A 27,775-nucleotide genomic window follows, 5' to 3' on the forward strand; every position below is an offset into this window, starting at 1 on the left:
TTGCTTTGGGGGATGCCAGTTCCTATGTAGAAGTCTGATTACCCTGAGACTGCCATGCTTGGAGGAAGCCCAAGCTAGCCACATGGAAAGGTGGCATCGCAGAAAGACACTCCACCTGCCACCATCTATCCAACTCTTCCTGGCCCAGGTGCCAGACGTGGAAGTAAAGGAACCATGTTGGACATTCTTGTCCCAGAAGCCACATCATGGAGAAGAAATGAGGCCCCAGATTATGACCCCAGTTGCAGTGTGACAGCCATGTTAGGCACTCTAGCTAATGTCTCAGATGTCCAATCACAGAAATGAGCCAGCCATACTCTGCCCTGCCTAGTTCCTGAGCCACAAAATCATGAATATATAAAATGGTTATTGTTTATGCTACTAAGTTTTAAGGTGGTTTGTTATATAGCAATAAACAACCAGAACAATCATATAGTTTATAAATGTTAAATGAACTCAGGTATTCTATAAAAAAAATTTACTAAACATTGTTCCTTCATTGCAAAAGTAACACCTGCCCTCGTGTCATGTTCAAGTATTGTTTAGGACTGGAACCTTGTATTATTTATCTTAATAGTGCCAGTACCTAGCACAGGGCCTGGTTTTCCAGAAGCTTGATAAAAGTTTATTGAATGAATGGCTCCTGCCTTCCTTCTTCCTTCTTTTTCTTTCCTTTCTTTCTTTCTTTTTTTTTTGAGACAGAGTCTTACTTTGTCACCCTTGGTGGAGTGCTGTGGTGTCACAGCTCACAGCAACCTCCAGCTCTTGGGCTTAGGCGATTCTCTTGCCTCAGCATCCTGAGTAGCTGGGATTACAGGCACCAGCTGCAACGCCCGGCTATTTTTTGTTGCAGTTTGGCCAGGGCCGGGTTTGAACCCGCCACCCTTGGTATATGGGGCCGGCACCCTACTCACTGAGCCACAGGTGCTGCCCTTCCTTCTCTTTTCCTAGCTCCTCACTTGCATTTATTTATGTATTTATTTTCTGGGAGGAGGGGGTCTCTCTCTGTCATCCAGGCTGGCGAGCAGTGGCATAATAATAGCTCATTGCAGGCTTAAACTCCTGGGGCTCAAGCAATCTTCCTGCCTCAGCCTCCTGAGTTGCTGAGGCTATAGGTGCATGCCATTATCCTTACCTCATTAAAAAAAGGTTTTACTTTTTTTTGAGACAGAGTCTCACTATGTCTCCCTTGGTAGAGTGCCGTGGTGTCACAGCTCACAGCAACCTTAAACTCTTGGGCTTAAGTGATTCTCTTGCCTCAGCCTTCCGATTAGCTAGGATTACAGGTGCCCACTATAACGCCTTGCTATTTTTTTGTTGCAGTTGTCATTGTTGTTTAGCTGGCCTGGGCTGGGTTCAAACCAGTTAGCCTTGGCGCATGTGGCTGGCGCTGTAACCACTGTATTATAGTTGCTGAGCCTAAAAACAATTTTTTTTTAGAGATGGGGGTCTCACTATGTTGCCTAGGCTGGTCTCTAACTCCTGAGCTCAAGTGATTTTACCTTGGCCTCCCAAAGTGCTGGGATTATAAGCACGAGACATTGCACCCACCCCCCAACTCACACTTAAAAGGAGGTCAAATCCTAAAAGTTCTCCAATGATGTTTTAGGAGATGAGTTTCGGCTGCTTTGGGGGCCAAAAGAGAACTGGGCCTTGTGAGTGGTGGGATGACCAGGTCTCAGGTTGAAAGGTATTAGCCTCCCCCATTCCATCTCTCTCTGAGCACCTGCCTTGATTGCAAGTGAGTCTGTGTCTTACACAAACTGAACTCTGATTATAATTTCAAGTGTAACAGCTTTGGGGCACTGTGTAGGCTTTGGGAATATAGCAGCTAAGCTACAATGTTGTGAGGAATTTGGAGGGGGAGAAGTCTCTGGGTGCTGACCAGCTATCTGGCCTTGGGCACATCCTCCCCTCTGGCATCAGTTTCCTCCAAATGAGTGTCCTTTGCCAAAGCCCAGTCTGGGAAAACCTGAGGTCATTCAAAGTAGGGTCTGGCAATGCTCCAAAATGCCAGGAACAAGTTGGCCCCTCTGATGTTTCAAATTCTTTAGAAAATGTGGGCTGACACTGAGGAAAGAGCAAGTTACAAAACACTCTTGTACAGAGCGTCCTCTGTAACTTTACCCAATCTCAGCATAGAACCAAGGTAGCAAAGACTGTTTGCCAATGTGTTATCTGTGGTTATCTATGTGGGCTGTAGGAAATTATTCTGGGAAATTTTAATTTTCTTTCCATGCTTCCAAATTTTCTACAATGAATATTTATTACTTTTATTTTTTTTGCAGTTTTTGGCCAGGGCTGGATTTGAACCCACCACCTTAGGCATATGGGACCGGCACCCTACTCCTTTGAGCCACAGGTGCTGCCTGAATATCTATTACTTTTTACAATCAAGAAATTAAAAATATTTAAAGCAGTCCACTTGGCACATGTCCTTTGTCATCCTTGGTAAGTACATAAATTGCTTCTAGGTAGAAGTAAAAAAGAGATGAATTATCTATGCAGCCTTGTAGGTAGAGATAGTGGCATTTTCTTATTAGTTTTCCATTGCTGTGTAACAAATTACCACAAACTTTGTGGCTTGAACCAGCATACATTTATCATCTCACAATTTCTATGGGTAAGGGTCCAGGCTTGGCTTAGCTGAGTCCTCTGTTCAGAGACTTTCAAGGCTACAAGGCAGCTTCTGGACAGAGTGCATTCTCATCTGGAGGTATAAACAGGGAGGAATCCCATTTTCAAGCTCTCTTTGGTTGTTGGCAGAATTCAGCTCTTTGCAGCTATGGGCCAGAGGGCAATCCACCCACCTTGGACTCCCAGAGTGCTAGGATTACGGGTATGAGCCACTGCCCCTGGCTAGGAATATTTTTTAAAGTGCAGATTATCCCCAGAGATTTTTATTCTATAGGCTAGTATGGGGCATTGGAACTTGGAAATGAGTTCTCCCAAGGTGTTTCCAATGATGGTGGCAACTGGCCCATGTGTGAGGAATATAGGGGTAGGTCAGACAGCTTCAAATCCAGGCCCTGCGGCTCAGCGCCTGTGGCTCAGGTGGCTAAGGAGCCAGCCACATACAGCTGAGCTGGCAGGTTTGAATCCAGCCTGGCCTGCCAAACAACAATGATGGCTGCAACCAAAAAATAGTTGGGCGTTGCGGCGGGTGCCTATAATCCCAGCTACTTGGGAGGCGGAGGCAGGAGAATCGCTTGAGCTTGGAAGTTGAAGGTTGCTGTAAGCTGTGATGCCACGGCACGGTGACAGCTCGAGGCTTTGTTTCAAAAAAAAAAAAATCCAGGCCCTGCCACTTTCTAGCTACAGGGTCTTAGGTCCGTGACTCTTCCTTCCAGCCAAAGTATCTTCATCTTATGTAACATGGCAAGTTAGTAAAAGAAAATATAAGACACCTCTGGTGTTAGCAGCTCCTGCTCCCAGCCCAACCAAGCAAAAGGAGGCTAATATTGCTGTATATATCCCATCTGGAAATGTCCTTAGTGTTTGGTGTTTCAGGGCCCTGGAAAGGTTTGAAATAAGGGGACAAGGGTTTGAGTTTGTTCAAACAGGGTGGAGACCTAAATCATGCTTGTCTTCACAGCTGGAGAAAGTGAGGGTCCAGGTATAGCTCTTAAGTTAATTGGGGGACTGGATGTTGCTAGAAAGAAAAGCAATCCTGGCCCTGGTGTCCAATAGCAGATGAAGGAGGTGCTTTTCCTCCCTCATTAGGGAGGGCTATAGAATCAAATTCATACCAGAAACACATCAAATAAAATGGTGTGTGTAGGGTGGTGCATGTGGCTCGGTAAGTAGGGCACAGGCCCCATATACTGAGGGTGGCAGGTTTGAACCCGACCCCAGCCAAACTGCAACAAAAAAATACCTAGGTGTTGTGGTGGGCACCTGTAGTCCCAGCTACTCAGGAGGCTGAGGCAAGAGAATCACCTAAGCCCAAGAGCTGGAGGTTGCTATAAGCTGTGACGTCACGGCACTCTACCGAGGGCGACAAAGTGAGACTCGTCTCAAAAAAAAAAAATAAAAAATGTATGTAAATTGCAGAGCATAGTGCCTGGAACACTCCAAGGGTTTGATAAATGGAAGCTATTATTCTATTATTAAAATCTCCTGGTCTGAATGGCTAAAATTTTTCTGTTCTTATTCATCCACCATCGTGGGTTCATTGTTTTCCAGATTGAAAGAGGTAAGTAGTTTGGAGGATGTGGTTTTGTTTAGAAGACTGGGTGGAAGACCACTGACAAGCTAACAGACCTTGGTTTTCCTCCTCTGGAATGTTCTGAATATCAACTGAGTTAATAAAGGCAGAGAACTTAGCTCTGTTCCCAGCACTAATTATCTAGTTATTATCAGGTATTGTAATGATGATACCGAATGACAGCCAGAACTGGGAGACTGGGTAGCACAGGTGTGTTTTAGATCTTTAACTAAAAGGTATTTGAATGAAATATACTATCAAGGTGGGATTCCTTGGCATGCAACTGTGCAGTCACACAGGGCTCCATGCTCAGAAGGGCCTCATATTTGGTTTAAGGCTCTGCTGTCACCATCTTGAAATTCTTAATAATTTTTGAACAAGGGCCTTGCAGTTTAATTTTACACTGGACCCTACAAGTTGCATGTCCTGTATACCGTATCTTGATCCCAGTTCTTAGTTAACAATCTGCACATGACATTTTCAAATTTCTTACAGCTCTTTATCTTGTATGAGTCATTTCTCTTTAAGAGGTAGGATGTCACTCTGTCACCCAGGCTACAGTGCAATGGCACAATCATAGCTCATTGCAACCTCAAACTCCTGAGTTCAAGTGATCCTCCCATTTCAGCCTGCCAAATAGCTAGGACTCCAGGTGTGTGCCACAGCATTTGGCTAATTTTTGAAAAAAATTTTTGTAGAGACAGGGTCTTACGTTGCTCAGGCTGATCTCCATCTACTGGCATCAAGCGAGTCTCCTGTCTTGGCCTCCCAAAGTGCTGGGATTACAGGTGTGCGCCACTGTGCCCATCTTGTGTGAGTCTTGATAGATCATTAGCAGCCTTCCTTCATATGAAATTTCACAAGGCAGAGTGGAAGGTGAACACTATAAGATTAGAGAAAGGGGAAGGAGACAGGGCCAGGGAAGTGTGTAAGGATCCCCTCCATATGGATGTGGCACCCAAAGAAGTATAAAAGAAGGTCGTTTCCTTTAAGGCCCAAGTTGGAGGCACATGAGAGCTTGACTCAAGTTTTCTAAGTGGAATAAAGACCAGGGAATGAGAAAGCAAGGAAGGAGGGGGAACAAGCAGGTTCTGTCTTTCCTTCTTTGGCTGTTAGGTCCTAAGCACAAGAGCAGAAATGAAGCAAGAGTATCCTCTTATCCTAAAACAGGTCTACATAGGCAAGAACAGGCTCTGGGAAGCTGTCAGGACTCAATGCTATTGGAACAAGGCTCTTTGCCTTAAAAGAAGGAACTAGGGGAGGTATCTAGGCAAAGAGCCATAAACACAGCCTGAACCCTCTTTCCCTTTTTGGGTGCCCCAGGCATGAAGAAAAAGCAGTCCATTTGGCGAAGTGCTAAGAACAACTTGGTATCAACCAATTTGCTTTTCCGCCCAAGCCAAGGATGTGGGCTGTAATACACTTGAGGTTTCTTGAAACTTTTCCATATTCGTTTTGATTGCTTTAAGTTTTCCCATAGTTAGATACAATGAAGCATCTCAGAGTGGTTGGATGTGGCCCACTCCTCTGTAGGACCTGCAAGGAGGGCTGCTGTTCTCCTCCTATAGGCTGCCTTTTGTTGAGACCTCATCCAGGGCCTGCCTCTGGGGCTGTCTTCCTGGACTGTCTCAGATCAGTGGTGGTGATGGCAGTAGTGTGTATGTGCACATTTAAGTTATGCTGGACTCTGATTTCATGCTTGCTTTGACACGTTTTCCAAAATTTGTGATATAACTTAAAGGATAACATTGGAAAAATGAATACACACAGAGTATACTTCAGTATAATTGTGTTGGTCACATGGTAACCAGATGTGGTTTTTAAAGATAAATCCTCTGGTGTGTGTCCTGAAAATGTAAGTTGAATGTTGTTTTGAGAACTGTCATTACCATCTTTTGGGCATGCAACCGAATATTTATATCTGAAGTCTGAGCTTAATGATCATCCTGTCTCTCATCTCCATGGAAACCCCTCTCTGTGCATGTTCCCGAGTTCTGAACCCGTAAAATAGCCTCTGAACTTGAATACTTTTCTCTGGTCAAACCATCTTCTCCCTAACGGCAAACAATCCTAGGCATCTTCTAAACTTGAGAAATCAGAGCTCCTGTTTCAAAAAGCAAAGCACCTAATAAGGCAAATGTGATTCTAGTTTTTTTCTTTTCCACTTCTGTTGACTCAGAAGAATGGTAATGATGAGCCCAAGGGTCTCCAGGGCCCTCAGTATTTGCCACTTGATGAAATCATTGATCTGGCTTCAGCCCATTTACCTGACCTAATGACTAGGTCTGATTTCACCTACTTTCCCCAAGAACTTAGAGGCCTGCTAATTCAGGGTGGCAAGCTGGGATAAAGCTGTTAGATCTTCCGGGATATCCTCATGGTCTAGATTTATACCTGAACAGAAAAATATGTTTTATCCTTATTGGTGTGAAAGAATAAGACTCTATAGTTTTTTATAACAAGGAGCAGTCAAGCATATGGGGCCTTGATCTGACTCAGTCAGTGAAGTGGTATGCCATTCACCCATCTGAAGTGTGCCCAGGCTTCCAGGACCGGGTGCCTGCACTGCAACAGATGAGGAAAGACTTATTTCTATCAATGAGAACTATACCTCATTTGCAGTTGGGGTTAAAAAAATAACAAGGCAGCTGGGCACAGTGGCTCACGCCTGTAATCCTAGCATTCTGGTAGGCTTGAGCTCATAAGTTTGAGACCAGCCTGAGCAAGCAAGACCCCATCTCTACTAAAAATAGTGGGTAGGGAGCCGGCCCCATATACTGAGGGTGGCGAGTTCGAACCTGGCCCTGGCCAAACTGCAACAAAACTGGGCGTTGTGGTGGGTGCTGGTAGTCCCAGCTACTTGGGAGGCTGAGGCAAGAGAATTGCCTAAGCCCAGGAGTTGGAGGTTGCTGTGAGCTGCGATGCTGCAGTACTCTACTGAGAGTGACAAGGTAAGACTCTGTCTCTAAAAAAAAGAAAGAAAAGACAAAGAAAAACTGAGGCCAGAGGATCCCTTGAGCTCAAGAGTTGGAGGTTGCTGTGAGCTATGATGACGCCATGGCACTCTACACAGGGCGACAGCTTGAGACGGTCTCAAGAAAAAAGATGGCAAAGGAATGGCTGGCTGGTCTTCTAGGGCATTGTCAACTTAAGGACATTATTACTAACAACAGCCATTTGCTGAGGGCTTACTGTGTGTCAACTGCTGTGCTTAGCACTGTGTTCATCATCTGACTTCCTAATCCTCATCATCTGTGAGGTAATGACTGATGCTACTCTTTGATGACTAAAGAAACAGGCTTAGATATAACAGTTAAATAGCTTACCAGCTTCCTCAGCTTTACTAGTGCAGAAATCTGCTTGGATCAGTCTACTGGAATTAAGCGGTTCTAAGTTTCTGCCTCTTCTAAATTGATCTTATTTCCTAAACATCTGTGTCAGGTGCTGGTAATAAGTCGAAATGGAGATCGTTTAGTCAGGAATCTTTCCATTTCATGTGAAGACAACTCCAACTGAATAAGCAAAAATTTAATCTATTGGCTTGCAAAATGTCTGGGGTGAGTTTAGCTTCAGGCATGGTTGGATCCAGGAAACAACAATGTCGTTAGGATTTGTAGTCCCCTGCATAGGTTCCATTCTCAGATGGGCAATTTCCTTGTGGTGGTAAGAGGGCTGCCAGTAGTATCAGGCTTGCAATCTTATAGTTCTAAATTCAGTGGATTAAAAATAAAAGAACATGCTCTCCCCTCAACCTCTAGGATTAGCTCTATTTGTACAAATTCAGTATGGCTTAGATCAGGCGTCTTCAACCTTTAAACAGGGGGCCAATTTACTGTCCCTCAGACCGTTGGAGGGCCAGACTATAGTTTAAAACAAAAAACTATGAACAAATTCCTATGCATACTGCATATATCTTATTTTGAAGTAAAAAGCAAAATGGGAACAAATACAATTTACACCGCTTCATGTGGCCCGCGGGCCGAAGTCTGAGGACGCCTGTCTTAGATCATATACTCACTCATTGTTCAGCTACCCAGACTAATAAGCTGTGGTGCTCTGGTCAGTCATTCAGAATTATATACTCACCTGTGGAGCCAGGGATAGTGAATACGTGGACAGAAAGTGGAGGAGTGGAAACCCATAGGGCAACTGATATGCCTTTATCAGAAGAAGTGGAGATGGATGCTGCGCAGACAAAAGCAATAGGTGTTCCTAGCAATGGGACTCTGGGAGCATAAATACAGTCAATCTAGCTAATAAAGCAAGGGGTCAATTTATTAACTTATGATGGGAGATACATGGCTGGTTCATGACCCAATAAGCCATGCACCTGGGATCTCTTGTCAGTTGGGCAGGTCAACAAGAGCATAAAATTAGAACAAATGAAATCAGATGTTTCTAAGAAATAGTTCTAGCAAACCTATTTGTGGCAAATTAGGTTCAGTTGTGAGGGACAGAAAACCTCAAATACCAATGATGTAAAGAGGACAGAAATTTGTCTTGTAAATGAAGTCCGGAGGTAAGCAGTTCAGATACCTCTGTGTTAGTCAGGAACCTAAGCTCCTTCTAACTTGTTGCTTCATCATTGGTCACATATAGTTCCTTCTCCTTCATGGTCCAACAGTAACGTGTTCAAGTTTCAGCCATCAAGTCCACATTCTAGCTAGGAGGGTGGAGAAAGGAGGGAAGGCACAGTCCTTTTTAAGGACAAGTACCAGAAGATGCTCATGTTCCACTGGCTAAAATTTAGTCAGTGGGTTATAATAACATATGTTCCAGGGAGGCTAACAAATGTGGTGAACAGAGGGAGACAGTCTTTGTCAGAATGTGGCACCATAATGAATAACCTTTCTCTTCTGTAGGGAGTGGCTGATCCAAAAGTTGAGGACTAGTCACTTGGAACCCAAGCATATTCAACAGACAACCCTGGATATAAGATGTGGCTGTTCATTGCCCTCTTTTTTGACCATCACTCTTCTATTAGAATATTCTAATTTAAAATAGTTCAGTTCTCGTCATTTTTTTTCAAAGAACCATTTCCAAGTGAAATTGTTATATTGTCTGTCCTGCGTGTGTCAGAGTTGGGTTTTTGTGGAGGTTCAGAGCAGGCAACATCGTAAGTTGCTCTCAGATCCTTGTTCTGAAGTACGTTCTTGGTTATCTGTACTTCTGTAGCTGGTGTGATGCTGTTAATTGTATGTACCACACATCTCCAAACATTAATAAAGGAATCAAAGAGGAAAAAAAAGAGTTCAGGAACACTTCAATTGCTTTTAAAATTATTTCCCTTAGAAACTGGTAAAACTCTTTGAAAAAATGTCATGTGCTTCCCACAACCAATGAAACAATGCCAGTATGTATAAAACATCAATTTTCTTTAAACCCCTTAATTTGAACTTTAATAGCTTATTGTGTCTTTCCACTTTTCTTTCATGCTCATTTAGGCACATTTGTAGTTTTTTTCCTTATTTTCACAAAAATGGGTTATCATTATATACATTACTCTATAATTCTTTCCACTTCAGAAATAAATCATGGGGTGGTGTTGTGGTTCATGCTTGTAAGCCCAGCATTTTGGGAGGCTGAGGCAGGAGGATCGCTTAAGGCCAAGAGTTTGAGACCAGACTGGGCAACATATGGAGACCCCATCTCTACAAAACAATAGAAAAACTAGCAGGGCTTAGATGGCATGTGCCTGTTGTCCCAGCTACTTGGGAGGCTGAGGCAGGAGGGCTGCTTAAGCCCAGGAATTTGAGGTTGCAGTGAAAAGCCCACGTGACAGACTGAGACCTTGTCTCAGGAAAAAAAAGAGAAATAAATACATAATGGGACATACCATGGTTTAAGAGCTAGAGATCTGACTCATTCTTTTTAACAGCTACATAATACTTCAGAGTATAGATTTTTATAGCTGACTAAACTATTTCCCTTTGATGGCCTCTAATCATTTCCATTTTTCTGCTACTGCAGGCCATGTTGCAGTAAACTTATAATACTGATGTCTTTATATCTTGGTACTTTTAGTTCTTTGAGATAGTCTTCAAAGTAAGCCTGCTGGGTTAAAATATATATATTTTAAAATTTAAACTGATACTGCCAGATTGTCTTCTAAAAAGACTGGAATAATCTGCATTCTTACCAACAATGTACAGAAGTTTTTGTTACCCTAATTCTTTTTTTATTTGAGACAGAGTCTCACTTATTAACCCTCCGTAGAGTGCTGTCGTGTCACAGCTCACAGCAACCTCCAAATCCTTGGGCTTAGGCGATTCTCTTGCCTCAGCCTCCCGAGTAGCTGGGATTACAGGCACCTGCCACGATGCCCAGCTATTTTTTTTTGTTGTTGTTGTTGAAGTTTGGCCGGGGCTGGGTTTGAACCTGCCACCTTTGGTATATGGGGCTGGCACCCTAGTCACTAAGCCACAGGCTCCACCCTTGTTACCCTGATTTTTACCAGCACTGTAGGTTATTGTTCTTTTAACTCTTGCCATTTGACATGAGAGAAATGGTACCTGTTATTTTATGTCTATCTCACTGACCTCACTGATGTAGAAGAGGATAATGTCAAAGCACAAAATCTTGTTAGATCACCTGAATTTGAGTCATAGCTCCATCATCTATTGTATGACAAGGGCAAGTTACTTTATACCGCTGAACCTGTTTTGTTGGCTGTAAACCACGGATAATATTACCTATCTCATAAATTATGAGGATTAAATGAAAACAACATTGAGCAAGCACTAAATGGTTAGAGATTACTATTTATCAATTTTTAGGGACTTTGTGTATTAGGGATATTAGTCCTAAATCTGTCACTTATGTTGGAAACATCTCCCAGTCATCATGTGTATTTAACAAGAACCAAGATTTGTTTTATGTGGTATCATTTCATTTATGGCTTTTAGGTTTGTTTCCTGTTTTGTTTGTGAAGATCTCCCTTGTCAAGGCTGGATGTGGTGGCCCATGCCTGTCTGTAATCCTTGCACTCTGGAACGCCAAGGTGGATGGAATGCTTGAGCTCAGAATTTCGAGACCAGCCTGAGCAAGATTGAGACCCCTGTCTCTAAAAATAGCCGGGCGTTGTGGTGGGCACCTTATAGTCCCAGATACTTGGGAGGCTGAGGCAAGAGAATTGCTTGAGCCCAAGAGTTTGAGGTTGCTGTGAGCTATGATGCCATAGCACTCTGCCAAGGGTAATAAAGTGAGACTTGTTAAAAAAAAAATAAAAGCCCGTAGTTCAGTGGTTAGGGCACTGGCCACATGCACCGGGGCTGGTGGGTCTGAACGTGGCCTGGCCAGCAACAACAACAAAAATAGCCAGGCATTGTGGTGGGCACCTTATAGTCCCAGATACTTGGGAGGCTAAGGCAAGAGAATCGCTTAAGCTCAAGAGTTGAGGTTGCAGTGAGTTGTGATGCCATGGCATTTCAGGTGACATAGTGCGACTGTCTCAAAAAAAGAAAACAAAATAAAACCAAAACGATCTCCCATGTCATATGATTATAAAAAGTCTCCTAAATATTCTTCCAATATTTCAACATTGAAATTTGTAGTTCTTCTGGTATTTATTTTGTAAATGTTTTGAAGTAGGGGTTTAGTTGCTCTCTAAGCTGTTTACTGTAACTCTCTATATCAGTTACACATTATCAAATTTAATTTAGAAGACAACTTCATGGAATGAGGTAAAAAGAAAATATAGTAGGCACACCAATAAGTAATTTATTGGGTTTTCTGAATTATCAATCAATTTCAATTTTTTTCTTTGAATGGAATTCCCCCCTTTTAAAAAATTTGAATTTTTTAGGGTGTGGTGGCTCACATTTATAATCCTCTGGGAGGCCAAAAAGGGTGGATTGCCTGAAACTCATAAGTTTGAGACCAGCCTGAGCCAGAGCGAGACCTCGTCTCTAAAAAAATAGCCGTGTGTTGTGGCAGGTGCCTGTAGTCCTAGCTACTAGGGAGGTGGAGACAAGAGAATCTCTTGAACCCAATGTGAGCTATGATGTCACAGCACTGTACTGAGGGCAACAAAGTGAATCTCTGTCTAAAAGAAAAAAAAAAGTTTGACATTTTTTCAAGTGAAGTATTACAGAAAATTCCAATATACAGAATTGAGCTGTTCTAAGTGGTAAAACATGAAGCTTGAGAAGAAAGGACCCTATAAACCAGGTCAAAGTTTAATTTTATTCTGAAATGAGGGAAATATGAAAAGGTTTTAAGCAGAGGGGGTGACACAAATTTGTGTATCAAAGAATACTTCAGCACTGTGGAGAACAGACTATAGTAGGTAGAGGCAGTGATACCACCAGAAAGGCATCACAATACTTCCAGCAACAGAGAATGTTCCCTTGGACAAAAGAGATGGAAGTGGAGATAATTTGGAGGTATATTTACATAACGACACCAAGAGAATTTAATGGCTAACTATGATATCTGGGGTGAGAAGTTTGAGAAACAGGGTGGAGGGTGCTCCTATATACCAAGAAAGAGAAGATGGGAAGAAGAGCAGAATTTAAGGAAAAACACACAGTGTTGGTGTTTAATATGTTAGATCTGAACTATCTGTGTTAATCAAACGAGGGACATCAGATGATAAATGGACATTCAGATCTGGAGCTCAGGGAACAGATCTGGGACAAAGACAGGAATCTGGAGATTATCAACACACCGTAGGAAAGAAAGGTCATGGGAATGGATGAGATTTTTCAGAGTCAATAGGGCAAAAGGACTAAAGGCAAAGGAGAGACCGACTCAGTCAGGCTTCCTTGTAAGCAATAAAAACTGTGGATATGGGGCCTCTCCTTATCTGAAACAGGGGGTATCTTGAGTAGCTATAAGTAACAGCCTGCCCAGCAAATTTAATTTGTTGCAAGGATATGAGAAAGTTCACAATTAGAGAACCATAACATTCAAAAACATTAGGAAACCTGGGCAACAGAGGGCCTCTCATGTTCCTCTCAGAAATTCATATGCCTCTGACAAATTACCTTCTGGGTTCACATAGTGGGCAAGGGATAGCTTCCCAGAAGAAAGGTGAAGTGCTATTCTTAAGAGGTGTGTGTGTGTGTATGGGGGAACACACTAGTTAGGCAAATTTCCACTCTGTGGACATGCATTCGTCAACATGAGTAATTAAAAAAAAAAAAACAACACAAAAATCCTCCACTCAAAATACTGTAGAAAATGGTCGTATTGCCTCCTTAAAGGGAGAAAACCTAAAATAATTTACAGTCATCACATCCAGTATTAAGTCTAAGATTTCTAGGTGATTCTCATTCTCTAGTTCTTAACCCTGTCTTGATAATCTGCAACTTAAGGATTTACTGGTATATTTAGCCATATACATTAGTGGGGAGACAATGACAGCTCCAGTGAAGGGGATTTCTGACTGGACTAACTTGGATAAGGCTCAAACTTCAGCCATGAGGTGTGAGGGGTAGAATACTGCCATGAATAAAGAGAGAGAAACAAAAATACGGCAAGCTAAGAGACATGGGGTAGAGGCTATAGATCTTATTTACAGGCCACTGGACTGTAACTGGTATTTCTCTTTTCCCATTTCGCTATATATCATCCCCATCCCACTGCTGCACTTTCTCCATATATAATTTTTAAAAATTCAGTCAAGAATTTTTCACTAACAGGATGACTCAAACCTTCATTCCTAAGATATACAGGGAGTTGAGGTTCCCTAAGTCTTCTGATATCAGTACTCCATTAGTCTCTTTTCTTTTTTTTTTGTAGAGACAGAGTCTCACTGTACCACCCTCGGGTAGAGTGCCGTGGCGTCACACAGCTCACAGCAACCTCTAACTCTTGGGCTTACGTGATTCTCTTGCCTCAGCCTCCCGAGCAGCTGGGACTACAGGCGCCCGCCACAGCGCCCGGCTATTTTTTTGTTAAACTTTGGCTGGGGCTGGGCTTGAACCCGCCACCCTCGGCATATGGGGCCGGCGCCCTACTCACTGAGCCATAGGCGCCGCCCCTCTTTTCTGATCTTACAAGAGATCTTACTAATGTTACAAATTCAACCAGCATTGTCATTTTGCAATTTGGGAATCACCCTCCAGGTACCAGTTTGGATTTAAGCACAAAGAGATTTATCCTAAACTTTCTTAAAAGACCCTGATTTTATTCTATGTTCACAGATTACGTTTCTGGATTTGAGCTTGTTCTTATTTTAAATTATCCAGAGTAATCCAAGAACCATTCTGACTCAATGGTCTAGGCATATATCCACTTTAAATTGTCCTCTGAACAGCTACCTGGTTCTCCAAATTTTGCCTTCAATTACACGATGCCAAATGTCAATGGGGGTATCACTACTAGCTTTTGCCACCATAAACTGCTAGTTTTCCCCCATGGGACACAAACCAAAAGTTATTGCAGCTTTTAACTCAGTCTCAGCGCAATAATTAATCCCAGAGGATCCTGAGGATCTGAAGCCTACTATTTAGCTCTCTGGTAATCAAATTTTGTAATCATTCAATCATTTGGTCACAAGCAATAGCAGCAACTCATTTTGGCTAACAAAAAAGGGAACTTATAAGGAGGACATATATGGTAGTCTATACAATCAAAGGAAAATGTGGGTAATCAGGCCTAGAATACAGGAACCAGGGTATATATGGTTTCTTTGGGTTACCACCACCAGAATTACTCAACTCCTATGACGGTGTCACCTCTCTTCAGAATCAAAGTCCCAGTGCAAGGGAAATTTTGATAGGACAAGTTTGGATTGCTAAAATCCAGTGGGTATGAGGCCAAGGTACTGCAATTTACAATTCTATCACACAGCTTTCCAAAGGATGAGTGGGCATCTATCACTAAAGAAAAGAAGTGATTTGGGGCAGACCAAAGCAAAGGATGTCCACTATACCAGCACTTAAAATGATGGGGTGGAGAAAAGACCCTACTATGGAGCAGCAGACAGGAAGCTGAGAAGAATAAGTGGTACAGCACTTGAAGAGTGTTTCAAGATGCTGGGAGTTATCTGTGCTACTTAAGGTTCGGGTAAGAAACATGTGTAATGGATTTAGCAATAAAGGTCATTATTGACCTTACCTGCAGTGACACCAGATAACTCAAGGATATATATATTTTTTTAAAGAGACTTTTTCCCTTGTCTATGACTAATGTGGATACCACTATAGATCTTAATGGATTAGTAGAGAATTGGAATAATCTTTGATGAACACTAAAACTATGTAATTTTGATAATCCAAATAAACTCATGTGAAAGAGATATGCCTAAAAAATTAAGGAACAGGCTGGGTACAGTAGCTCACACCTGTAATCCTAGCACTATGGAAGGGCCTAGTAGGAGGATCACTTGAACCCAGGAGTATGAGGTAGGCTGACACTGCAGCATTCTAGCCTAGGCAATAGAGTGAGATTCTTTTTCCAAAAAAGAAAAGAAAAAATAGAAAGAAAATTAAGGAAAAATTACTGAGCTCTGATATCACAAGGTGTAACCATCTGTCAATTGAGTGAGGGATGATGAATATACTTTAATACCTGCTAATACAAAGGTGGGTATTTTTAATCATTTGGCAAAACAGGCTCAGTGTTAAGTAACTTGCCATTGTCAAACAGTAGGCACTTAATTTTTAGAATTCTTTATTTTTAAAATAAGGTTTAAAAATAATGTGGGCAGTGTAAAATATTCAAACACAGAAATGTATAAAGTTGAAAGTCTCATGTAATGCTACACTGTTAAAAGTCATTAATACTTTTCTATGCATTCATAAACATAAGCACACACTTTTCTATCAATGCCTTGTCTCAATTTATCAGGGCCATTTTTTCCACATTATACATAACAAATGTTCATTTTAATATTTAGATATTAAATAAATATGCCAATATTTCTTATATGGCAGAACTGTATCTTGTTTAACTCACCCTTTACTGGACATGTTGGTATTTTCTTCTATTTTTCTTTTTCTCTACTACGTAAATTTTATGCTTCTGCAATATCTTTAACATCTTCCCAGCTCCTGTCTACATTTCGTCTAGCACTTTGAAAATAATTTCAGCGTGGCTATGACCTGTAGTTTAATAAATACTTGGATATGTCAAGTTTCAATGTTGGTAGGTACTACCATTAGTCAGGACTCAATTTCAAGTAATAGAAAAACAACTCAAAAGTAACTTAAGCAAAAAAGAGTATTTATTGGTTCACATAACTGAAAAGTCCAGGGGATATAGTAGCTTCAGGCACGGTTGGATCCAGGGGCACAAATGTTGTTTTCAGGATTCAAGTCTCTCTATATTTTGGCTCTGCTTTCCTCTGTGTTGGCTTCGTTCTTTAAATGGTTCAGTTAATGTGGTAGGCCCTATTTGAGCTTCTTATTCTACAAAGCTAAAGCACCTCAATAAAGAGAGCTTCTCTTCCTCCAGTTTATTAACTCTTAAGGTTGAGTATCACTGGACCAAATTGAATCACGTAACCATTCCTGAACCAATCACCATGGTCAAGGAGATGGATTTGCTAATTGATGAGGTCCAAATTACATGTCCACCCACAAAGCCCAAGGGTGGGTCAGACTGCTCAAACCACATGGACTGAAAAAAAGAGGTCGTCCCAAGGAACATCAGGGAGTTGTTACAATAAGATGGAATAGATGCTAGGCAACCAAACAACTGATGTCCAGAATCAGATGAGACAACCTAAAAGCTTCACCTCTGCTCTTGAAGTTGAATGGTAACGGCTGGCCACTGTTTCTTCCTTGGTAATAAAAGCATTCTTAAAAAAACCGCCATGTGGGTTAAATTTGTTCTCAGGAAGCCTGTAGTCCATTTGAATGGAATAATAATGTCCAACAGCATACTATGGATGACACCACAAGAAAACTCAGTGGTCGTGAATCTGAGAGCCCAACCATCTGACATGAAGGTAACTTGCCTCTCACTGGCAAAAAATTCTATGAGGTTGAGTCAGTGGTAAATTTTAAGGTGAACAGAAAACTTTTCTTGTGTTCAAGTCTTTTGCCAAGTTGAACTGGTACATTCTTGTGAGTACTGGTAGACCAGACTCATCTCTGTTATTACTGAAGACAGAACTGATACTGCTTCTGATCTGCTGTACTCCTTCCAGATAGGATAGCAAGGTCCCAGGTGATGGAAATGATCAAACAGTAGATTAGCATAGAAGCTTACTCTATACCTAAAAACTTTAAAAGGTGCTGGTCAAGGAGTACACAGCATGGTTCTTCCTGTTGTGAACAGTAAGTTCTGACAGAGCGAGGTGTGAGTTGCTTCTATTCAGAAATCCTTGGTGGAATTAGGCACAAGATAGGCTGAAATCAGGTATAGGTCAATGTGATTGCAGCAACATGTCAAAAAAGGCAGGCAAACAAACAAGGTACCTTCAGTTGGGCCAAACATACCATTAGTCAGAATATGATCTGGAAGAACAGGTAGATTAATATTGAAGCTCTGTAAATGAGTTTTACCCTGGTTACTCTAGGGTTAATCAATAGGGCTGGTCTAGATATCATTTTCCAATCTTAAAGGCCAGTCAGGCACATCAGCTTTCATTTTCTTGCTCATCTGCCCAAGAACTTTCAGCTGAGAAGGCCATATCCTTAGTCCAGACTTGAGGTTCTGTTTAGGAGCCCATGCTACATCTGGGAGCTATACTGGGCAGCAGAGCCATGTTTGTCAAAGTTGGCCCTACTTTCTTTGGTAATCAAGTTTTCACCTTCTGTAACTCAGCTCATCTCTGAGGCATGAAGATAGTAGGCAAGCTCCTAGGTTTAAGTTTAGACTTTTGGCTTTTCCAATCACCAATTCTTATATGCAGTGTACATTAAAGACTCTTGAGCAGATGATCATCCTCATCTTAGAACTCATTTTTACTGAGGACAGTATTAGAGGTAATGACTGGCAGTGTAGATCAACATCTTTTGTAAAGTATGGGAAAATAAGAGCTGACAACTGAAAGGTAGAAAACTGTGCTTGAAGATAATATTCTCTTTTATAAATAATGGTTGTATATAGAAGCAGGCTAATCAACATCCAATTTTTTTTTGTTTGTTGAGGGTGAGCAGTCTAGAGGAACCAGACCTAGGCCTTGTTTGATGACATGGAGAGCGAGTCATATAGTTACTGTTAGTCTACAGCATCAGAGACAGGGATATAAGTATTCCCAATGTTTAAACAGTGCATTCATTAGAGTAGCTCAGAATAGCTGGACCTTAAATTGTGACATAAAAGGGATGAGATTTTTTCACAAGTCTCCTTGTCCAACATGGTCTCAGAGTTCATGAATTGAATCTTTCCTACAGAAACAGGTCAGCTTAATGCCTGAGAATATCCCATCGCAAGGAATATAGTCAGCCACTCTCAGTGTAAGGTGACAGCATTGGGACAGATGTGATTCCACAAGAGAGGCTCTCGAGTCTACTAATAAAATCTTCAGCTGCAGTCTTTGTAGATTTTTTTTTCAAGTCAGTCTATGTTTCCAGCAAAAATGTAGGCAATAAGATATTTGAAATACGAGAGCAAGTAAGCTAGCTATCATGGCCTGGTCAAAGTGCCTGCCTCCAACTATTCCTACCACTGATAGTTCTTCAGACATCAGAAGGAGTCTCATCTTAAAAGAACATCTCTCATTGGCTAGAAGAACTTCTCCAATGGTTACATTTTATATCACGTTTATGAGACAGTATATTCAAAGATTGTCTCTTGAGGATCAGCTGTTTCATAAAGTTAGTACTGAGTGGTCATAATATTGGCAAACAGGCAGATATGCCAGTGAAGGAATCATTTTACAAAAAGGTTATGAGCTCAGTTATCTCAGAAATGGTAGAAAAACTGAATAAAACCAAGGAACAGCGTAACTGTCACTGGTGAGCAATACAGTGACTTGCAGTTTGAAAAGATGACTGATGAACAAGTATTGAGTCCTTTTAGGATTTGCTGGATGTGAATTCTGCTTTCATAGTTAATGGCTATCTCTTGCACATAAGGTAGAGTACCAGGGCTGATGAGAGCATAAATATCCATGTTGGTCTATTATGGCCTCAATGAGGCATCACCTTCAATAACAGCTTGCCAACAATTCAGGTATCCATGGAGAATCAAGACTTCAAATCATCCACTTCAAGTACCACTGGAGTATCTTGTTTGTGAAAGAAGTTGAAGGGGTTTGTCAGTATAGGGTGCATAGAATTGCTCTCTGGCTACATCCAATTACAGTAACTGGAAGTTCATCTGAGGTGTAAGGCTGTTAACTAGGTTCACTTAACAGCACTTTCAGTCCACATGACTATTCTTGGGGGCAAAGACATGCCCATCTTCTTGCACTTCTCTAAGTTTGTACACAGTATTCCTAAGAAATGTTTGGCATTGACTGAACATGGATGATGTTGAATGGAGGTACAGAAAAAGATCAGAATGCCATTCAGGTCAAATATATTGCTGTCTAGGGCAGTGGTTTTCAAACTGTGTTCTGAAGAGTTCTAGGTGTTGTAAGGAAGTCTCCTCGGTGTCACCATGGTAGTAAAGGAAGATGCTGTGGCAGGCTTCGGGCTTCTATGCTTGCTTCACTTCTTCACCCAGAGCAGCTTCATTTTTACTCTGGGCTTCCACATAATTTTCATTCAAAGGGCTTCATGGCCACAAAGCCTTTGGAAAACCATTGATCTAAGAATAAGTTGTTCACAAAATGCTGAAATACAAAAATGGGTCACAGAAACCAGAAACTGTGAGCAAAGCCTGTGATAAGCCAAGATGTTTTCCTATTCATTCTTTCCCTAATATGGACCACATTATACGTTGATGCAGTTAAAGCTCAAGTCTACTCTAAATTCTGGTTGCCTGGAGTTGGGCTTGTAAGTAACTATTAGAAAACAAGCCTAATGATTTTAAGTGGCAGTGGAACTAAAGTTTTTGCATACAGTTACAAATCACATCCATTTTTCTTATAAATATTACTCCAAGTTCATGGCTGGATGACTATGGTAAGATCTCAATGGGCCACAAGTCAAAGTCTAAGAAAATATTTCCTTCCCATCCTCCCATCAGTACCTTTTCTTCATCCTTTCCCACCCTTCCCACCCTAATCTCCTTACCCACGAGATGCAATGCTTTTGAACTAAGTTTATGGTACAATTCTAGGGACAGAGAGGTATATTGTTGTCACGGAGCTCACCCAATTTTATGGCAGAACTAAGTTTCTCACATTCCCTCCCCATGTATCCCCACGTATCTTCTAAAGCAGGAACATCCAAACTTTTTTTCCCTCTCTACCACACACTGAAGGTTAAGAGTTGCCTTGGGCCACACATTAAATCCACAAAACAAATGAAAGTTGATTGGCAAAAAAATTGTCTGTACATGTCTCATATTTGACACCACAGATAAGCAAAAAATGTCCTCACAAAATCAACATGTAGTCTGTGTGTCATAGGTTGAACACCCCAGTTCTAGAGATTCCCTTGACAGAAAGTAAAGGTAATGGCCAAGCAGTAGGACTCCCAGATATATACTATATAAGAAATGAGAAAAGGGGATTTTGAGGATGCACTGTTGGCAATTAGGAAGCAATGGCTGTATCACTCTGATAAGTTTCTGTGCCCCATTACAAGGAATGATAACAAAAATAGCACTGTGTTTGATTAAACTTAGAGGACACATTAGGTTAAAATGCTAAATGGGGCTTTTTGCTGCAAGTCTTCTGAGATCTTTTTATATCTTACACTGCACTGTAGATTGGGGGAAGAGACACATGGTATCATACTACCTTATTAAGACAACAGCAGCTCTATATATGACATGTATTACGCATACACGTATGTACAGATAGTACTGGTCTAAAAGGATGGCTCATTTTGTGTAAATATTAGATTGAAGATACAGAACCTTAAACTCTTTAAGTGTCCAGGAGGATTAGAGTTAAGAATTAAACAGTACTGGTCTAAAAGGATGGCTCATTTTGTGTAAATATTAGATTGAAGATACAGAACCTTAAACTCTTTAAGTGTCCAGGAGGATTAGAGTTAAGAATTAAAAGTACAAGGAACCCTAATTAGGCCATCTTAAGGAAGACCATGAAAATAGACAAAAGATCTAAAAGTAGCTTTGTGTTTCATGTTGGGTAGCCTTGATAGAGTATGTGCATTTTTTACTAGACAGTTTACCATGTGCAGACAGTATGCTCCTAAACCTTAGGGATACTGCCATGGGATTGTGGTCTAGGTGCAGCAATCCCATGATTACACTTATGACATCCTGTGTGACTGAGGCACCACATCAGGAAATTGAAAATTTTCTTAAGGTCCCCAATCTCTAGCCATTTTAACATTTTGGATAAAGTGAAGGCCAAGCTAATTCCAGGAGAGTACTGGACTGGGAGTCAGAAGGCCTGGCCTTTATCACTTCATAGCTCTGTCATCTTGGAAAACGGCTTAACCTTCCATTCCCTCATTTGTAAAAAGTGATAATTAAGAGAAAAATGTAAAAGTGCTTTGAAACTGTAAAATGCTACATTAACAGAAGGGATTACCATAAAGGTTCTACCTTGATGTATCAAGAGGCCTTTCCTGGCATCTGATTGGAGACTTGTGAGATGCTGTTAGGTAAAGGGATTCCTTGGCAGAATTTCTTACATTTGTGTGAAAAGTTCTGGTTCCTGAGTAATCCCAAAGATGCTTATGAGGAGTTCACTGTGCCTTTGTTTTGATCCCAAATGGGTCAGAATGCTTTCTCATTCAGTAGGCTACTACAGATTTGAAGTAGAAAAACAGAGTCCAGTGACCTTGATGGGATCCTAGACAGTTCACAAACTTTAATCATTTGTGATTGTGGGGTATGGTCCAATTCTGTTCTCAAAGAGATGTATGTTGCCTTTCTTCAGACAGCTTTAGTAACTAAAAACCCCTTGGTCCAAATTTATTGTGTGTCTCTGAAGGCTTTAACTGAAGAAATGAAATGCACACTCATGGAACAAACTAGGCCTTTGTTGTGATAAAATAGCTTCAACTATTTGGCTCGAGGACTCTGACTTCATTAAAAAGGGCTGTGCTGGGTAGAACAGGACAGGAGTGGAGGTAAAGGCCACATCATAATGGCTGAATGTCTCTTGGGTCACAGTGGTTCACTGCAATGGTGTCTTCATCAGTAGTAAGGTGGTCAGAATCACCATGGGCAAAAATCCAGGTACCAGATCTGTAGGCTGATGGAATAGTACAAGGAAGGTATCAGAAGGTCCAGGTGAAAACTCAGCAATCAGGAGGCTCAGGACTAGAAGGGGTAGGGATAAAACAAGTGAGATAGCAAATGCATGGAATTACAAACACATGACTCTAACACTATGGTGGGCCTGCTGTCAGCACAACAGCTGCCCCATGAGTACTAATTCTTCACAAACCTGGCTTAGACACTGACAAATGATAAATGAAAACAAAAAATAAAACTTCCGAAAAGAAAAACATAAAAGCCTGATTAACAATTGCTGATAAGAACAGAATGTTCTCTGGCAAAGACTGTCTCTTGACTTCTGAGAACAAACTATCTCAGGAAAGCAGCAAACAATTAACTACCCCAAGCCTTGTTACTTTGGGGGAGTAATCTGATTTTATTTAGGCTGCTGGGCATTAGCTAGTGTGGAGAGAAGTGGCTCTGCAAGTGGGCACAAAAAGATCTGAGTTATTACACTCATATACCAACAATAAAGCAAAGGAAATATTGCCCTTCTTCCTTTTCCAGTGTCTTCCTCAAATTGTCTTATGACCACTTCCTTTTAAAAGCAGCCCTTAACTTTCATTTTAAGATTCCATCTTGGGTAGGAGAGACTAAGGCCTCCATCCTTGTATCCTTCTATAGGTAATATCTCATTCAATGTATCAAGTTTCTCTTTATGCCTGAGGGCTCCCTAAATGTTTTAAAATTTAGCATTAAAAAATGAAACAAAAATTAAGGCAGAAACATGGGCAATATCTAATGACTTTTCTTCTAATTAAGAGTAACTTTAGTTATCTTAATTAAGTAATTAAGCAAACACTTACTGAGTGCTTATTCTGAGACAGCCTGCACTCTAAACTCCTCCTTTCTAATAAATGCTTCAACATAGGTGGTGGTATGTACGGGCAAAGATGCATTAAACAAGGCCCTTGCTTTCAAGGAGTTTGCTATCTGCAAAAAGAGCACATACAGGTAAATATTTTATAGGATTTTGTATACCATGACAGATAAAAGATACATAACATGTTATAAAACTTAAAGAAGTTCATTTCTGGTCGAAGTTAGAGACTCATGGAAAAGAGGGCATCTGAGTTGGATACTGAGGAAAAGGCAGTTTTTTTTTTTTTTTTTTTTTTTTTTGTAGAGACAGAGTTTCACTTTATGGCCCTCGGTAGAGTGCTGTGGCCTCACACAGCTCACAGAAACCTCCAACTCCTGGGCTTAAGCGATTCTCTTGCCTCAGCCTCCCGAGTAGCTGGGACTACAGGCGCCCGCCACAACGCCCGGCTCGGAAAAGGCAGTTTTGACAGGTGAACAAACAGAGGAAGGCATTTCCTAGGTATAAGAGAGAGGATGAACAGTGCAGAGATGGCAAAGAATAATGCATTTTGGAAAATGACAAGTACCGTAATTCACTTTGGATGGAGCATCCTCAGTTTGCACTGAGGGTCTGGGCAGAAACTCAGGTCTTCTAATTCCCAGTAACAGCGCTGGTGGCAGTGCTTGCTCAGTTGTTGCCTCTCTTCTCACAGCAAGGTCAACAGTACCGAAATTAAAAAATAAAAGGTAATCTACCTCCAGTGTTCCTGCCACATTCTGACAAGCTCTTTCAGGCTGAAAGAGGTCCAGTTCTTGAAAATCTGGAAATCTGGAGTCCATGGCTGTGGCTACACTGAAAGACATTTGCTTGAACTAGTGCAGAACACTGTAGTGAAACTTTTTCAACTTCCAATCCTGGACATCTTGTTTTAACAAAGAATTTCAAGCTTCTGAGTTCCAGTTGTATTTTGCCTCCTTTCATCTGAGAAAAGCATCTTATCACCACAGTCTTAAAGATTCTTTTGAGGTACATCCAGATTTAATTATAAAAGAGCTAAAAGACCAACACATTTTTCTCCCAACAGTCATTTCTCTGGAAGTGAGATTATTTGTCTCTGCCCTTTAGTTTAAAGGGAATAGTCAATTGATTTTTTCAAACATTTGAATAAAACAGTATAATTGACTAACATCTAATCAGACAAAATACACTTAAAATGTGTCTGTACACTTGCTTAGAGTTGTACCACTTTGTGTAAGCACCACTCCACAAAATGAAAATGTCTGAAATGCAACTGTTCAAACATTTTTAGTGCTTGCTGGATAATGGCCTGGAACTTAATAAAAGCAGCTGACAACTAACAAAGAAGCAAAAACTGGCATTTTGGCCATCTTAGTATCACACTTGCAAGCAAATGGAGTACAAGGCAGGCTGGGAAAAGTTGTGAATCACTTCCGAATCTACTGATTTTGAGTTTCTGTAGGAGATCTAACAAAACTCTCCAGAAAATGTCAACCTTCAATTAATAAAAAACCCCAAACATCTTCAGGAATTCCATGTCTGGTTTAGTCTGTTCCAGTGAGTCCACTTGCTAAAAATCCACACTGCACCATTAATTAGCTGGGCTTGGCAGCACCATTTAAAAATAAGCCTGTTCACTACCAACCACACAGACTAGGGATACAAAATAAGAGCAAGTAATGGATGGGAACCGCGGTTGTGGAAAATGGTTAAAGGGTCAGAAAAGTTGACTGGCACTGGTACAAGCAGCAAAAAGAGTAGCTGGGCCAAAAATTAAATAAGCTTCCTGATACTAGAGAACACATCCACATCTAATTGTAGCTGCTTTATATTGGGTGCCCTTGTACCATATGCATCAGCCACTTTTCAGGCACCCCGTGGTTAAAGGAAAGGAAAGGATACAGAATAAAAGCCAAGCAGGGGAGTGCTGTTACCCCAATATCCATTCGTTATGCATAGAAACTGCTCACATATCCCAGGGACTCAAACAAGGGCTTAAATTGGTTGTGAAGGGTCCCAAATGACATCTAGGCCTCAGTTTCCTCCCTGTGGCATAAAGGAATCGTTGTTGTTAACTCTTCCGCATCACGGCCCCCTTTGAAACTTGCTAGCGATGGATCATTATTCCCCTAAAACGCAAATTCCCAAAAATTTCTGCATACAATTTCAGGGAGTTTGGGAACCTCCAACTCCAATCCAAGGTCCTCAGGTTCAAAATACAAGGATTGAATAATTTCTAAGTTCTCTTACAACTCAAAAACATCACAAACAATAATCCTTTACGTACAACCAACGCTTTGTAGTTTACAAAGCACTTTCAATTCCACACACATTGACAGGCAGAGGAGGAAACTGAGGCGCAGACAAATTACAGAGTGACTTGCCTAAGGTCACTCGGCCAACTGGTGGCTAGGCCCGGAAGCAAACTCAGGTCTTCCGACTCCGGAGCGCTTCTTCCCACCCCGGAGCTGCCGCCAGACCTCCCGCCCCTCACTAAGGCGGCATGAGGAGGAAAAGGCAAAGTAGAAAGCCCACCACCAACCATCCTCCGGCCCCCTCTTGCCCCCCCAACTGGGTCCTTCCAGGTCCGGAAGGGTGGCGCCAGGCCTCCAGGCCGGCCCCGGCCACCCCCGCCTCCCCGGCCGCGCCAAATCCCGCTGCCGCCGCTGCCTCCCCCGGAGCGGGGCGGAGCAGCTGCCCCCCGCCACCGACCACCCGGACGACTCCTCGCCGGATCGCAAACGCATAGGCCGCCGCCCGAGTTCTGCGTACGAGAAGAAAGACGCGGCGCGAGCGCCAACGGCCACCGGGCGCGCGCCGCGGCGGCCGGGCCTGCGCCCCAAGAGCTGGATGCCAGAGCAGGAGAAAGAGCCGCCAACCGATCGCTCGATCGACCGCGCGCCCACTCCTTCGCCCTACCAGACCGGGGAGGGGGGGAGGGCGCGCCAGGGCTTCTTCGAGTTAGGGGCCTGACTCCCCAGCGAAGAGACAAGATGGCTCCTCCGGTCCGCGCCGCAGCCACCGTCCGGGCTGCGTCGCTCGGCCCGCCCCCGGTACTGTTTCTTTAAATGGCGGAGAGGGTCAGGAAAGCAGGAAGAGAGGCGCGCGCATTCACGTGACAGGGGCGGGACCCGCCAACCTAGATCCGGTCACGTGAGAATGCCCTACCCGCCAATCAGAAGGCGGCGCATCAGGGCGGGGGCGGGAGGAGCTGTGGCTCTTTGATTGGCGGAATGCTCCTTGGAGGCCTCAGGGGCTTGGGGCGTCGGAAAGTGTGCGAGGTGGCTTGCGCTGTGTGCACCAGCGCAGACAAAGCGGTGGTTCTGGTGGCCGTGGCTGTTGTGGCGAAGGCGACAGTGCTTTTCTAAACGCCGAATTTCGCGGCGCCAAGTCCTGACATCATCTCATCCAGCTCGGCGCGCGAGGGCTGTGGCAGCGGCGGCGGCAGCAGCACATGGTTCCGAGAGCGCGCTGCGGTTGTTGGGTTCCAATTCTGCAGGGAGGGACAAAGGCAGCAGGGAGCGCCGGGCAACGCCCGGTCTAGTGGTGTGCTTGCCACTGCCCTCGTTCCGGTCTGTGAACATTGGGACTACTTGCCGCGAGGAGGAGACCACGAGACAGAGGCCCGGGAAGGGTCTGAGAGGCTAAGGCCGCTGTCTGAGGGAGGGGGGAGGGGCGCGGGCCGCCTGAAGTGATTTGGGCGGGTCAGTTGTGAGGCATTTTAAGGGCTAGTGTGAGGTAATTTGACTCACCACCCTGAGGGGATTAGGGCGGGACAGCAAACTGGGCTCAATAGGGCTTTGAAAAAAAGAAATCGTCAGCCCCTGGGAGTTATTTCACTTGGGGAGGTGGTGAAGCCGGAACTAGTGCCACATGCACTCCGTGGACATCTTGGTCTCCAATCTAGGGCCTGTTTAAGGAACCTGGCATCGGTAGTAGTGAAGACATGGGTGATTGTTAAGTTTTCTGACAAAAGCGGGTACATTTCCGGATTGGTAAGTTTTCAGAGTGGTAAATTTTTTGGGGGAAAAAACGGCTCAAAGAACACGAAGATGGAGCAGTAATAAACTGCCAACTCAAAGACTACTACAAGACCATTCGCGTTTGACTCAGATTGCCCGGATTGAGCTGTCGCAACTTAACGCTAAAGGAAAGCTCCTTGGGACTGCAGGTTTATGACGTAGTTCATTCCAGAATACTACTACATAGTCATTGAGAAGAGGAAAAAAAAACACTTGAAGAAATCACTTGTACTTTTAAACATCTATTTGAATAATATCTTGGATAGATACTAGGTGACTTTGGTTAACTCATTAAGGAGCACAGAAATACTAAATCTTTGTTGGAAAGAATCCTGGAAAAAACGAATACATTATAAAGTCATAGTTCCCAGTTAGCTGTAAAAGACTGGAGACCTCATTGCAGTTATGGCTTTCACAAATTACAGCAGTTTGAATCGAGCTCAGCTAACCTTTGAGTATCTGCACACAAATTCGTAAGTATCCTATAGGTGCCACGCCAAGGTCACTGAAACGCATTCC

General features: G+C 42.5%; 2 protein-coding genes across 5 annotated transcripts in view; one reads left to right on the forward strand and one right to left on the reverse strand.

Moving 5' to 3' along the window:
- Nucleotides 1–16,361: 16,361 nt before the first annotated feature.
- On the reverse strand, nt 16,362–26,818 carry TUG1 (taurine up-regulated 1). Its single transcript, XM_053589402.1, has 6 exons — nt 26,689–26,818; nt 26,257–26,373; nt 23,803–26,188; nt 23,221–23,347; nt 21,734–22,456; nt 16,362–19,883 (listed from the first exon to the last, which is right to left on the reverse strand). Exons 1-3 carry the CDS (start codon nt 26,816–26,818, stop codon nt 25,728–25,730), a joined length of 708 nt encoding a protein of 235 aa, XP_053445377.1. The 3' UTR covers nt 16,362–19,883; nt 21,734–22,456; nt 23,221–23,347; nt 23,803–25,727.
- MORC2 (MORC family CW-type zinc finger 2) overlaps nt 26,270–27,775 on the forward strand; it is a 41,819-nt gene continuing 40,313 nt past the window's right edge. For 2 of the 4 annotated variants that reach the window (XM_053586876.1, XM_053586877.1), the window contains exon 1: nt 26,337–27,729. In XM_053586876.1, coding sequence (XP_053442851.1) covers nt 27,662–27,729 — 68 coding nt within the window. In that variant the 5' untranslated portion in view covers nt 26,337–27,661. Of the gene's footprint in view, nt 26,288–26,336; nt 27,730–27,775 lie in introns of those variants that run through there. The other 2 variants (XM_053586880.1, XM_053586878.1) reach the window with 2 other exon arrangements.

Source organism: Nycticebus coucang, chromosome 4 (genome assembly GCF_027406575.1).
Source record: "Nycticebus coucang isolate mNycCou1 chromosome 4, mNycCou1.pri, whole genome shotgun sequence".
Taxonomy (NCBI): domain Eukaryota; kingdom Metazoa; phylum Chordata; class Mammalia; order Primates; family Lorisidae; genus Nycticebus; species Nycticebus coucang.

Bases quoted from the DNA above. Each gene is read 5' to 3' on its own strand.
- TUG1 (XM_053589402.1), bottom strand. From the start codon at position 26,818: ATGTTCACAGACCGGAACGAGGGCAGTGGCAAGCACACCACTAGACCG. The intron at 26,374-26,688 runs GTGCTGCTGCCG...GACCGGATCTAG, and splicing joins CAGCGCGCTCTCGGAACCAT to GTTGGCGGGTCCCGCCCCTG. The intron at 26,189-26,256 runs GTGGCTGCGGCG...CCTAACTCGAAG, and splicing joins CGAGCGACGCAGCCCGGACG to AAGCCCTGGCGCGCCCTCCC.